This window comes from Cyprinodon variegatus, unplaced genomic scaffold (assembly GCF_000732505.1).
Source record: "Cyprinodon variegatus isolate N-32 unplaced genomic scaffold, C_variegatus-1.0 Scaffold983, whole genome shotgun sequence".
In the NCBI taxonomy this organism is placed as follows: domain Eukaryota; kingdom Metazoa; phylum Chordata; class Actinopteri; order Cyprinodontiformes; family Cyprinodontidae; genus Cyprinodon; species Cyprinodon variegatus.
Window position 1 is genome coordinate 132651 of NW_015151436.1, and position 15205 is coordinate 147855.

Genomic DNA, 15205 nt, shown 5'->3' on the forward strand with positions numbered 1-15205 from the left:
AAACAAAAAGAAATAAGCCATACAATTTCACAAAACCACAAACTTCAGCCTCACTTAAACCAGTATTCTTGTGTTTTTATGATTCTGTAATATTGATAGGAAACTGCCCTAGTAGCAATCATTTGCATTAAATATGTCACATTTCATATAGTTGTTCACTGCTGCTGCAACTCCATAATACATATATAACATTTCTTCATGTAAGTGTCTAGGGAAAAACTATTGAAATTGTTAACTTTAGGTAATTAAATTATGGAGGAAATAAGTATAACACTGAATCCAAAGGAAAGATTTATTGCTGGATTAGAAGTAATATTTAGGTCGTAACCTAAGAATAAGCTTTAGCTCAAGCATAGAGGGAACAGCAGAAATGTGGCTGGTGTAATTTATCCTTTAACTTCAATGTCCTTCCAGCTACTCATGCGTTTTAAAAGCTGATGGAGAAACACTTGCTCTTTCCTCACTGTCTACCACACACTTGATTCTCTGCTGCTTGAGTGTCCGATTGTTCAAAATGGAGTTGAAAGGGGCAGCTCCCTGATGTCTTTTCCACTAGGTTGCTACAGTAAATAAGAATCCAATCCCCTACCACCAGTGGATATGTCAAGCTTGCCTGAATTATTGCATTCTTCTTTCAGTGAACAGAAGTATTAAAAGAAAAAAATAATGAAGGTGCTCTATAACTCCTAACCAAACTAAAAATCAAATAAAACAAAGGCTTGTTAAAAATAACACTGGCTTAAGTTTAGCTTTATTAGTGTTGAGTTTTTTTGTCTGGAGACAAGTCTAGTTAATGATGTATTATTGTTGTAATTGCTAGACAGAATCTGGAGACCAGAAACAGTTAAGCCTACAAAAGTAGTGAGCATTCAAATAATTTGGTTAAAAGTAAATTAGTTTTGCAGGAACAGAAATGGAAAGGAACTGGAATCATAGGGACTAATTTTAGAGGATTCGGACCACTGATTGACTGATAAAAATCTTGACTGGGCTAAGGCTTGTGTGGGATTTATCCAGGGGTCATGTACAGAAGAGCAGTCCATGGGGCAGAGGTTTCCAGAAGGTCTATACAAGAGGGGATTCTGGGATCCAGGTGAGAGAATTGATTGGCAGAACAATCCAGACAGGGGGCAGAGTCAAAGGGCCTCGGTAAAGAGGCAGGGCAGTATATCAGTGTCCAGACATCAGATTTCAACAGGAGTATTCAGGGGTAAGGTAGGCAGGAGAGAAACGGCAAAGAGGCAAGTCAAAATTAGGAGGTCAAAACAAGGATTTCTGCACCATTCTACTCACACAATTTGCTTTCAAGAATCTGGCAGTTACCCGCTGTAAGAGCAAGGAATATATATAGTGCTCCTTCTAGGTGCAGCAATTCTTTGTAAGTGTCGATGTCGCAGGTGTAACCACTTAAACCTGATCGCCAGTGCAGTAGAGGGAACAGGGAATGATGTAATGGGATTGCTTATCTGGCAAGAACAGACAAGAATCATTGGGTCTACATTGTTTTCCTTATTTTAGAATTATATATAGTATTTGATGAACTTCTTTTTTTATGAGGGTTGTTCTTTTTTTTTGGGTCTACATTGTTTTCCTTATTTTAGAATTATATATAGTATCTGATTAACTTTTTTTTTTTTAGGGTTGTTCTTTTTTTTAAGTAAAAAATTTTGATATTTCTTTCGAAAACCCCCTAAAACTTTTTAACTGAGCAAAGTCTCCAACTTTAACTTTATAATAGTACTGTTAACTGTATTCATAAAAAATAATATTAATTTGGCGATAGAGTATAAAAAAATCCAACTAAGGAAATACAGTCTGATAAAAGATTTTCAGACATTTTCCCCTAAAACAAAAGAACTACGTTACAGTACTTTACCTGCATGATTTGCTCAGTAAATTCTCTTCATTGCTAACATTTCAAAAAGGTGATCAATAGACTGCAGTCATGTCTAATGTGTGATATTGAAAAATCTCTCATACTTTAACTAATTTTTGCTTTAACCAGACTAGTGCCAAAAAAAAGAAATATTCTTTATTGACGGTTTGGTTGTTTGAGCCAGAAGAGTGATTCAGAGGTAGTACACAGCATTGGGTGTTTAAAGTAAGTTGGACAAGAAGACTAAAAACATCCTTTTGTTAAATAAATCAGGTTTCCCCTCATAGTTCTTTCATTGACTCACATCCTAAATAACATCCTCTAGTTGGTCCAGCCTTACTCTCATGCCAGCTTAAGCTCTGCTTTATTGTACCATTTAACAAGGTTTGTACCATTAATTTAGAGATGCAAGTCACTGCAGCGTGAGTAATAGAAGTGCTCACAATCTTACAGGAAAGACTGACCTCAGTTGCAGCTGCTTTGTACATCTACGTTTATGAGAACATTTTAGGCCACAATCAAGAGTATTTTAAGAGGTTTCCACCTTTGATGTCAACCCTATTAAATTTACAGATGCACACAAAACACATACACCACAAGAAAGTAATGGCACAATTTTCAATGAACTGTGGTTAGAGAGGTTGCTATTGCACTGTGAAAAGTAAAGGGATTTGGGACTCTTCAAGTACACTGATTCAATTCCCAGAAAGGCATGTTTGTGAAAAGGATGTGATCCCTTACAAGATGTGTGTAGATGCTGAATAGTACAGTATACAAATAGTATGCCCTCAGGGTGTACAAAATAAATATCTGGACAATTGTGTTAGCATAGCAACATACATTTACATGATTGTGATTTGTTTCTTCAACAAGCACATGCCTGTAAAAAAAATAAACTCTGAACAATCTCTTTGGAACCATTTTACCAAAAGACTGACAGCCTTTCAGGAACACAACTAGAGATTAAGTATGTAACAAGAGAGACAAACAGAGGATACTGAGCTGTAAGTTGAGAGGTTACTGTTTAAAATATCTGACCTTTCATCCTGTCTGATGTGGAAGATCGTTTTATACATTTAAGAATGTTTCCTAGATTACTGTCAACCTAAATTTAGTAATGAATATTTGGATTAAAATTTCAGTCCTCAATCAAACCTAGACATTTAATTACTCTGTATTTGAAGACACATCTTTCTCATTGTAATAAATGAGCATTGTGTAGGTTCATTAGATTAGGTTAAGTAAAGACAAGAACATGAAGAGAAAGACAATTAGGAGAAATTTATTGATACAATTACTTGTCTTTGGTGCTCAGACCTCGGCAGGAAACATAGCGCTTAATTTTAATAGATATGCATGAAAAGGATAGGGCTGTTTCCCCTCCAGGCCTGAAACTGGTGGTGGAGTGGATATAGATAAAGTTGGTCAGTCTGTAGACTGCTGGTTAGAGAGACGGTATGCAGAACTTTATGGGGAGATCCAGTGGATTGCGTGAGCTGATTCTAGAGCTTCACTCAGGGACCTGGAAGATGGAAGTCCAGTTGGATAACACAGGTTGAGAGAACCTGTCCATAATGAGCAAGCATGAAGCGACAGTGGAGAGGAAGAACACCCAGTTGGAAAGCAACCTCTGGCAGAACCAGGCTCAACATGGTGGTCTTCTGCCGGACCGGTTGAGATGAGACAGGGAATGCAGTAAGAGTCCGTTAGGAATGACACTCGGATGAAGTTTTAGCTATGATGGTGGAGGAGGGGCTGGAGGTGGGTTGAAACGGTGTCATCTGAATGAAGTCACACAGCGCATCACCCCAGTTCTAAAGTCCTTACACTGGCTCCCTGTATCTCAGAGAATAGACTTTAAAATACTTCTGTTAGTCTAAAAATCTCTGAATGGCTTAGCACCTAAATACATCACAGACTTTCTATCAGTGTATCAACCCTCCATACCACTCAGGTCTTCTGGCTCCAGCCTGCTCTACATGCCTAGAACCAGAAGTAAACATGGAGAAGCAGCATTTAGTTCCTATGCTCCACTTATCTGGAACAAACTTCCAGAAAACTGTAAAAGTGCGGAAAGCCTGAGTTCCTTTAAATCAAGACTAAAAACACATTTGTTTAGGATTGCTGTTCTAGTTAAACAGTTCAACTAAAAGAACATTAGTTCAACTTTTTTTTTTCTTTCGTCCAACCATTTTTAAAGTTATTTTTTCTTTCTGCATTTTTTTTTTATTCCCTACTTCCTTTGACTCTGTTTTATTTTCCTATATTTTAATCATGTAAAGCCCTTTGCATTGTCTTTGTAATGAATTGTGCTATACAAATAAATTTGCCTTGTCTTGCCTTCCCATTTAATCCACTCATTCTCATCACAAAAACTAAACATCACAGCAGTTAGATCTTGTTTACCCATGAGGATTTTGTCTATTATTTTTTGCTCCATCTTCATATGTCACTCAAAATCCCAATTGCTCCCAGATGGTGAACTTTAGGTTGAAGGGCACTTCCTCTGGCTTCTCACTTTTTTTTTTTTTTTGTATCTACAGGTCTGGTACTAGTATGGATACCATTAAAACCCTACTGTGTAATATTCCTTGATGATGATGTACTGTATATTCTTCTATAAATTCCCCATTGGGTAAATTATGGAAGTACATCATTTATTCTATTCAATTCTTTTTTTTTTTTTCAAATTTTATAGCTGTCTGTTTTCTTTATGATAAAAAAAAAAAGTTCAGTACCAAAGGAATCCTAAATATAACAAGCCTTGCCTGGTCCATGGTTGAGAAACAGGGTAATGTCATACTGAAGCCTTAAAACACACAAATAATAAAATGTACTAAATATGTCAATCCTTGATAAATAGTCTCTATTCTTTTTAATAACTTTTTATTAAGGGTGTTCTGATTTGCTTTATATTGTTCTAGGGTGACACCAACTTGGAGGCAGCTCCAGAACTCTTGTCGGTGAGTTGTCACACCAACTAATATACTGTACAGAAAAGAAGAACAAAAAATGCCTGTTTTTTTCTTGATTATTTCTGAAACTAAATGCATTCTTCTATATTTGTAATCTTAGCAAGAAATGGAAAGTTAGAAGCTTATGAGATTTATTTTCAATTTGAAAAGCTAATGTGCATATAATGGTTTTGTATTTCATACAGCAAATGTATAAAGCTCCCCTGAATTCCTCCCATGCCACGCTGTGGACAACGTATATAATTTATAAGGGTTGAAATATAAGGTGGTACATAGTTACCATGACGTATCAAACATGAATATGCGTTTACTTTAAACTTGATTTAAATGCTTTTAGTTACTTCTGCCAATGGGTCTGTGTGCTTAGTAGTCTTTGAATCCAAAGATACCAAGTATTCACTTCAATGATGAAGTCATACTAAAATTATTCTTTACTCTCATTTAGTGTTCTGATTTTATATCAAAATCAAAACACATGTCTGACTGGTTCCTAAGTTGTTGTTTTTTTCTTTCTAGCCATCTTCTGACATCTGCTCTCTGTTATATTCCTCTAAGTAGATTTTTCTTCCTTCTCTTCAACCGTTCTTTCCTTCAGTGCTCCTATTTTCCTCTGCTCTCATTCAATCAGTCTTCCAATCTTTTTCCTATCTCCTCTTCTCTCAATCGTACACTATTCTAAAACAGAGAAATAATATAATCACGAACTCTTCCAAAAACATTAGAATGCACAACATGAAAACTTACAATTTAGTAGTTAATAGTTTCGTTTCATACACCTAAAGGAAGTTTGTTATTAATAGATGATATACTGGGGTTATTCTAATATAATCTCATCATAGATATTATTATCTCACCTGATAAAATACAAAAAATGCTAATTAACACCATATTTGGGGCTACAAGAAAAAAAAAAACATAGTAAATGAAAATTAAACAGGTGGTTATCTCTTCCTCCATCATTCTCAGCTCATTCAGATTCCCTGTTACTGAGTCCTATATTTTTTCACGAGGAACTTTTATATATCCGAACTGAGTAACAGTGTACCAAGTTGGTATATATACAGTCATTCTTCTTTATGCCCATTTTGCCAGGGCTCGTTTCAAAATTTTCCCTAACAAAATCTTAAACATACCCACTCCTAATGCTTTATTTCTGTAAGTATTTTACTCTATGCCTGTCTCTTGGTTCTCTTTTTTCTCCATCTGTGATACCTCTGCAAAGAGGGTAACTTTCCCCTTACATTGATGTCTCAAAATGTCTTTGTACCCATCTGTCCCTCAGTGCATATGTGCTTCTTCAGTTTCATCTCTGTCCTTCTGTCTCTCTCTTCCCATGTCTCTGCCTTCCCCGTGGGTGGTTCTAGATGGGCCAACAGGGGCCCCTGACCCTGTAGAACTGGCCCTGGCCCCTGTTATGGACATATAAGGAACAGTCATGGTGACTGATAGGTCCCTTAGATTCACTTCATTCTTTTTTCTTTACAGGTCTGTTTTAATTAGGATTTGAAAAGTAAGATTATAGATTAATTTGTATTGAGATCATAGTTTTTATCTGCTGAATGTTACATTGAACCCAATACTCAAATACTCTTAATTTGTTAAAGCTGAATGTATCAGTTTTATTCAACTTTCAATATTTATTTGAATAAAACCAGTAATCTTTTATTCAAACTAGGTCAAAAATATGTAATATCCCTGAAATATGAATGTATAGCAACCAAATATTCCAAAGACTAGCATATTTTTCTATAAGTTGATGTTTATTTAGCAACTAGTAAATGAAATAATATCCAATATAAACCATAAATCAGTTAGATCAATAATTTATTTTTGGTACCATTTTGTATCCGTGTGTTTCATTCGCTTATCCGCTTTCCAACAAAAAATCCACAATAAATGGAGAACAGCTCGTTTTTTAATTTTTCTTTGACGTACACAATAAAATAGTCTATATAAAAAAATAAATGATTAGGGAATACATTTGTTTTCATTTTCTTTTGTGTTCTTATAGCATTTCAGTTCAGTTTATTTATATAGCAGCATTCACAACACATGTCATCTCAAGGCACTTTTCAAACCAGTTCATTCCATTGACTCACAGGTAATCCCTCAAACTAAGCATGCTTGTAGCGACAGTGGAGAGGAGAAACTCCCTTTTAACAGGAAGAAACCTCCAGCAGAACCAGGCTCAGTGTGATCTGGAGTGAAGACTAGGCTACTCTTCAATCCAACTTTAAATATGACCAGTATTATAAATGCACTGATTTTTATTTTATTTTTTTTAATCTTACTTTTTATATCAGCAACAGCTTGCGTCTTATTGGTTATTGGCTACCATATATGGATAGAACCACAGAGGTCCCTTGGATTCTTTTAGTCATGTATTTATCTGCAGCATGTTTTAAATGGATGTATCTGTTGTTAAAAACAAACACCCTTATTTTTGTGTACTCTACAGATATAAATGGGTGTTTTTAGAACGACCCCCCGGCTTTAACTGCTAAGATCCGGCAACCAGGCAGTGTACCTTTAAAATAAATGCATTATTTTTGGTCAATCCCTTTCACTTTACAACAATAGTAACAGGGTAACCATCTCATTAAGGCATTTAACAACAACATACATTGAAATGGGTTTAAAAATATGTATTTTCTACAGATTAGATTTTTTTGCAGAAAATATAAAAAAAAGCAATGGGAAATTATTGAGAATGATTACTTTTACTTTTCAAGTTCTTCTGTTTTTTTTTTTGTTTTTTTTTGCAGGACATGGGAACAAATGAGATGCCAACCACAGAGGTTCCTCAGACACTGGAGGACCTGGACAAAACCATAGCTACTTTTGACACAATAGAAGAACTTCTTAAATCTTTGAGCCCAGCTACTTGGAGGCAAGACCTGGAAAGCATCTACACTCAAACTTACATATATTACAGATCCAAGTCCTACCACCTGGCAAGTAGACAAAACAAAGGTAAGTGTAACAAATGTGTTTGTTTACTATTATGTTACAAGTTCATCTTTAAATCAGGAATATAGAAAATGCAGGGGAGCAAATATGCCCATAATATTAAGTAAAAATAGAATATTTACTTATGCAACACAGTCGATACAAGATATGTGCTTTCATTTTTTTTGTATTTTTATATTTTATCTGGAAGAATCTCATAAAAAGCTGTTATTTTTGTTAACTAACTTCAAAGACTCAGACAAGGAATTAATAATTTGCATGTAATGTAAACCCATGCACAACTCAACAGCGACCTGAAACCTATTAGCCTGATGTGATGCAGGTCCTTATTTTGTAAAAACAAAATAGAAAACAACTAAACAGATCAAGAGAGTTAAAGGCATTGACATGGATTTCCTGTTAGCTCCACCCAAACTAAATTAAAGTGTGTAAAGTTAATGTGTGTCAAATCAAAAGCTTTGTAACCTTAGAGATTGATAAAAAAAATAAAAAAATTAAAAAAATTGGCACTGGGGCTTTCAAAGTTATTATGTAAATGCATCTTTATGCAGTTCCATTTAATGAGAATTAACTCCTACAAAGCGACCTTGTCTGCTTTGTAGCTCTCTTATCAAGTCATGGTGTCAGCTCCACTTTGTCCACCTTGGCTAGTCAGAGCAGCTCCAGGTGCCCCTCAGTAGAGGCTGTGAGGAAGACAAACAGGACAAAACATTGGTGTTTTACTGCAAAGCATCTTATCATGTGCAGATATTAACTACAGAAGCAACTCTAAAATCGTTTTGAAAAAAATCCAAATAATTAAAAATAAAAGCAGATGCAACAAAGACATTAGAAATGATTGCAAGTTCCACTTGTTACATTATTCGTAATTCAAAATTGGTTTACTCTGAATAGCAGTGTTAGTATGTTAATTTTAAATATGCTCTACAGATTTTGAGGTTTTTTTAGTTTTAAAAAGCTCCTCTGAACGACTACTCAGAGAAATATAACTTGACATTCTCATATCGGTTAGTTTCGTCTGTGAATTCAGAATTTTTTAAAATGTACTATAAGGGTTTTAGTAAGTGTTTGCGTCACACAAATGCAACATGTGAAAAGCGCACAAAAACAGCACTTACAGGGTGAGTCATAGTTCTGCATTGCCTTCTCTATTTTCCATTGTACTTTTAAGTGTACTTTTTCCGTATGACTCTGCCTTGTGTTTTTTTGGAAAATTTAATATGATTATTTCTGCGCACATTTACAGCAAAGCGTTTATGTGAAGATATAATCTTGTAACCAAAGTGCTTTAGACTTCATTGCATCTGCCTTTATACTGTGTATCACTCAGCACTCTGTTTCAGTATGTCTCATTGAGTGATGTTCCGTTCCTAAGTAAACATTTGAGCTTGACAGCAAATTTATTTGTATTTATTGGGAATGTGTTTGCTCTGCTGGTATGAGAAAGCCCTCTATCCAAGGAGCTTGTGGCTTTTACAATGATGCTTTAAGCTGGGTCTGCACTATGGGTTCTTAATACGCCGATGTCGAACTCTCTAATTGGAAGTTCCACATGTGCAGCAGCACAAAAAATCTGCTGCAGTCAGCAGCTTAACTTTGTTTTCATTAAGGCACACGATTGCAGACCTGTGGTTGTTTCCACAAAAAAAGCATGAATGATCACATTAAATGGTATTTATTATAACCATAATATTACCTGTTTATAATCTTAAACCATAAGGCAAAACAAGTGCATGATATTTGTGGACTTAAGTTGCACTTTGCAGCATCATTAAAAAAAACTTCTAATTCCTACACACTAATAAAGGGGTGCAGCACATGCTTCATGTTGCTGCCTTCATGAGTCAAAGTCTTCCATGAAAAATTTCATTGTTTCTTTTTTTGGTTCTTTCTCCCTCCTACACATTCTGACAGAGTTCCACACCACTGCTCTTCTGAGATTGCACTACTTTAAACAGGCTCAGCTCTGCAAGCAAGGAATCATACATGCCCAGGAAACACTCACATATGGGCAACCATGTAATAACAGAATACATTTTTCCTGTATACATGCCACTCTGAAATAACAACTAATTGAGCCTAAGAATAATAATAATCACCCACAGAAGCCTTAGTTGGATCAAAATATGATAGAAATGTTTAACAGCTATCCTCATCTCAAAAACCCGCTATAGCTTATTTAATGAATCAAAATAAATTATACATAAAAAAATCTTTTTTTTTTTATTTTCACAGGAATACAGTAGACACAAACTAAGTTAGGCATTCAAATTCAGATTTCAATATGACATAGGACCAACAGAACGAAGGCTGTGGCCTGAAGTCCAGATGCCCTTGTTTATTCTTCACACTCCCCTCTAATCGATTTCTACATATTATTATAATAAATATAACACATATTTCACTAGATTATATTATATTAAGTATTAAAAGTGAAAAGGTAATGGTTTATTTCTTTGTCAAAAAGGGCTGGGTCGATAATTAATTATTAATTAATTATTAAATCACACTCTTACAAACTTTTGAAAATAATTTTTTTGCCAGTTTTATAAAACTTCTCGAATAAAACATTTTAGGAATAATCTCTTAAAAACAAACAAACACTCTAATAATAAGCTATATATGTCATTTTTATTATTGAATAAAATTATACAGCAATATATATTGATTAAGGCTTCATGTCAACAAATAGCTTTTTTTCCCCACAAAAACGTAATTTACAAAAAAGCACTGCAATAATTATCTTGTTCAGGGTAAAATTTTACTGTGCAAAAAAATAACAGCAACTGAATCAGTATCACACACATAAATTCTATTCTATTTAAATAGGATTTGAAAATCTTACAAAATTGACATTTACAGAGATGTTAATGTCACTGTATACATTTTTATATCTCTAGATGTTTTTGATGTCTTAAATCTGCATTATGACTGCAACTTTTTCTAAAATTAAGATGTTGCAATCATAACTCAAAATGTAAAACATGGCAATTTCCTACATTAGCTATGATTTCAAGCAATAATTGGTTAATTTAAATCTTCAACTTTTGCTACGAAAGTAAAATAATTTCCTCAGACTTTGATGTTTCTTGCCTTTTTTCTCAAGAATGATTTGGGCTAGTGTCAGAATTTGGTCTAAAAGGTATTAAAACATTTCTCTTTGAATTTTATAGAATAGTACTGACCCAGTAGCAATTGTACTTAATGTCATATTAAATATGTTGATCCTCTGTGTACATTCATGAAGAGTCCCTCTTCTCCAAAGCTAAATGTTTCGATTCATTCCCAACACTACGGCAGCCCCTCACTATTACTTAATTATCCAGAATTTTAACAAATTGATCACTTTGGGCTCTTGATGACTGTATATAGAGTATTAAAGATGCATCCCCCAAAAATCAGTGTTTAACGAATGAGCTTCCCTTCAAAAGTTTAAACCCATGTAAAATATATTTGTATATATATCTATACATATGGCAAGATGGCAAGGCAAGAAAAGACAAAATGGCAGTTTTTTAACCATTCGGTTTTCTAAAGTCATTATCTTAAGACTTTTTTTTTCTCAGAGAATCAAAAGGTCAAGCCCATTTGTCATTGTTACTCAGACTGGTCTAATTTAGTAGCACAAAAAAACAAAAAATACTATGATCTCTTGAGTTGGATGCATCTCAGAGAAACAAAGATACATTGCTACTATTCACTGGAAATATTGATGTTTAAAAGTCTGTCTCTTGTATTGAATTGGAGAAAATGGTTGTACTGAACAAAAAAAGCTTAGATATTCCCAGCAAAATGTTTGAAATGCTTAAATATTCAGTTTTTTTAATTGGTGAGGTCATTATTAGGAACAAAGAACAATCTTAGCTTCGTCTTACAGAGACTACAGACAAGGTTGATGAATACAAACATGCCTTCAACTTTGTTTTAGTCAGCTTATAGTGTAATGGATTTTTGCTTGGTCAATGGAGAGTTAGAATTTCACGATGGCGGCAGAAGAATAAAGAACAAAGTCATGATACACACATAATAATCGATTTTGTAACAGAGCACAGAGCAGATGCCTGCATTCAGTTAACCACTCAAGGTTTGATTCCTGAACAGCCTAAGAGTCTTGATTGTTCCTCCCTGTGGTGCAGAAGGTTCCATTTGAAAAGATTCAGTCAATCACTGACGGCTTAATGGTTAGACGCAAAGGGCCTAGGCTGTTTAGTCATTTTACTTTTTCTTGTCTAGTTCTTTTTGCTGAATCCTAAAAAGTTAGATTCTACCACAGAGTAAACTGCATCAGTATTTTTTCTTTTTTCTTCTCACTTTTCTCATTACGCTATTAAGTTCCCTTTTTACTGGTCAGCCTAACTCTCAGCCTAACTTTACTTCTCAGTTGCTGCCATGGTTAGATTTTAAAGATAACACATTGGAATTTGAAGGATCTTACTTAGTAATAATAATTTTTGAGCACTTTTCCTCTTAGAATGAACTCCTGAAAGCAGGTTATTTTCATTCTTTCTACTTGAGATTTCACATGCTGTCATCAGCTTTAGTCTTTTTTTTTTTTACACAATTATTATGATTCTTCTTTATTAAACCCACAAAAATAATTTAAAAAACGACTTTTGCACGGCATATACATTTCAAAAAGGGCTTTGATTACTTACCTTTCTTGTGATATCAGGGATTCTCTTCGAGCAATAATCAAAGCTGAAAACATGTAAAACCTTACCTTAGAAAAAGCAGCTGCAGTGATTGCAGTGATTGGTGAAACAAAGATCCAAACATTAAAATTATTTTTTGCAGTTTCTTATGGTTTTATACTCTAAAGTGCGATAGTGCTGCAATCTTTGACAATAGTTTCTATACCTTTCATATTTAGTCCAGTCTTTTTGTTTTAATATACTCCCGATATGGATTTGACATAATATCTTCTGATCACAAAGACTGCTCAAACATTTTTCAATTGAAATAATGTACTTAGACTTCTTACAATTGTTAAAATTGTAATTTGATACCATGATTTATGTTAATTGATAAACAAAGTTTCATCACATGAAGACTTCTTTACATAACAATCTGACTGTAGATAATCAATGCACATCAGGAGGGCTGTAGAGCATCCCATCAGTTCAGAGGCTTCTTTTTTCTGCTTGTGTGTTTAAAAGTCACAATTCATTTCTTGCTTCAAAGTTGAACTCTTGAACAGTCAAGAGTACAGAGCAACGAAATTCACACTTTGCATTTAATCTATCCCTTTGGGGAGCAGTGGGCTGCCATTGTGCGGCACCCATGGAGCAGTGTGGGGTTAAGGGTCTTTGCTCACCAGGCTGCCACTCCCCCTATATAGTCATTACATACTATACTATACTATACTATACTATACTATACTATACTATACTATACTATACTATACTATACTATACTATACTATACTATACTATACTATNACATACTATACTATACTATACTATACTATACTATACTATACTATACTATACTATACTATACTATACTATACTATACTATACTATACTATACTATATTTGAAAATTATACCTTATTGGAGAGAACTGCACTCAATTTCTTTTAATTTGGACCAAGCCATATTCTTTTTAATTAAATAGAAATTTGATCTCATTTTCTTGCAGTTAATAAGGTAGACTTTGTAAGTGAATTGATTTAATGACTCCACAAGCCTGAGGTCTTCAGTGTGTTTGATGCACTGCAGCTTTAAACTAAAAGTTAGATTATAAATTCTTCTAAAATTATGTTATGTTGAAAGTATCAAACACAATCTTGATTGCTGAGTATTTTACAAGCTTATAGTCCTGCTATTTAGTTTGTTCTTTATACTGAAGTTTATTTTGACAAAACTGCCAACATCAGGGTCAAGAGTGACTTTTGATGTAATTGCTGCCTTTGCTATGAAGAGTGTTGATTATTACCCTACTCTCTTCAATCACAGACCACTCAGTTCTCCACTGATTGTTGCTTTCATTGCGCTGTCTGCTCCTCATCTTCCTTTTTGTTTTCTGTTCCATCTGTCCTTCAAACTTACAGTTAGTCTCCATTATCTTTATAGTATGTTAAAGCACTCACATTCTTTGCAAGAAATGTGTTATTTGAGGGGAAGGGAATAAACGGTTGCAGTTTGCTAATGTTACGAGTGATCACTGTTGTTTTATATCTATGTTGCACTTTGTGATTCTTCCTTTTTTTAATCCTATCCTGTCAAAACAATTTCCATCATTTTGTCCGTTCCCTTTCACCTCCCTAAAATTACTCATAATCCGTGGCTGAGGGTCTTATATGGGCAAATGAGGCAATTTTGCTTCACACTGATGACAAGAAGAAAGACCAGAATCATTAGAATGATTTTTGATGAATTAGAGCCTCTCTGCTCTGCTTCTTTTTCAGGCCTATAGTGTCTTGTCTTTCATCTTCTCATCTTCACCATCTTTGTCATCAGCGGTTATTGTAGTCCTCCTAACAAATAGAAGGGCTTTACACTTCCTGCATTATTTAATCTGATCGATTCCTTCACAATGTTGCAAGAGCAAGGATCTGCTTGTAATTGTTATATCAGGTATGAGATACAAAGAAAAAATGTTGATTGGTTCTTGGTGATCATGTGTATTTATTTAAGCTGCAATGAAAACTGAAAGGGAAAAATGTTGAAAAAAAGAGGATGTGCAGTGTAGGTAAATACTATTCCTTCTCTTTACAGACTAAATATGTTTATTTCTTCTTTTTTTTTTTTGCATTCTCTCTGGGTATTCATGCTTCCTTCCACATTCCAAGAAAAAAAAATAAAACATGCATTAAGTTGATGGTAACTTTAAGTTCTCCCTAGGTGTGAATGGATAGATTGACGGAGAGATGGATATTTTTTAAACATTTAATAAAATAACATAAATAACGTATTAAAAGGAAATAACCAAAGCAATTATTTTTTATCTTTGCTATCTGTATAGAATGTGTGTTTGTATTGAGCCGTGAATTAACAGTCAGCTCTATTTTGCTTGTATATCATATTTGAAAAATTATATAACTCTAGTTTCTCTTACTGAATTTATTTGTATTAGTGCTTTGAATAGATGAAACTCAAACGTTTACATATAAAATTATTAGTATTTATTCTTTTTTTTTGTTTTAATATCCAGTTGATTTGAATCGCCTTCATGATGATGTCAAGCGATTTAGCTGCACACCGCGCAACTACTCTGTGAATCTGCGAGAAGAGCTGAAGACCACCAATGCTGTCTTCTTCCCTCGATGTCTTTTGGTGAAACGGTGTGGAGGCAACTGTGGCTGTGGAACCAATAACTGGAACACTGGCTGTTCCTGTCAGCCTTTGAAAACCACGACAAAGCTTCATGAGGTAGGTCTAGCA

General features: G+C 34.4%; 1 protein-coding gene across 1 annotated transcript in view; it reads left to right on the forward strand.

The window, feature by feature from the left end:
* The window catches only part of pdgfd (platelet derived growth factor D), a 66401-nt gene that overhangs the window by 46267 nt on the left and 4929 nt on the right, over positions 1-15205 (forward strand). Inside the window, exons 4-6 of the mRNA XM_015399039.1 lie at positions 4801-4839; positions 7617-7824; positions 14976-15193. Coding sequence (XP_015254525.1) covers positions 4801-4839; positions 7617-7824; positions 14976-15193 — 465 coding nt within the window. The remainder of the gene's footprint in view (positions 1-4800; positions 4840-7616; positions 7825-14975; positions 15194-15205) is intronic.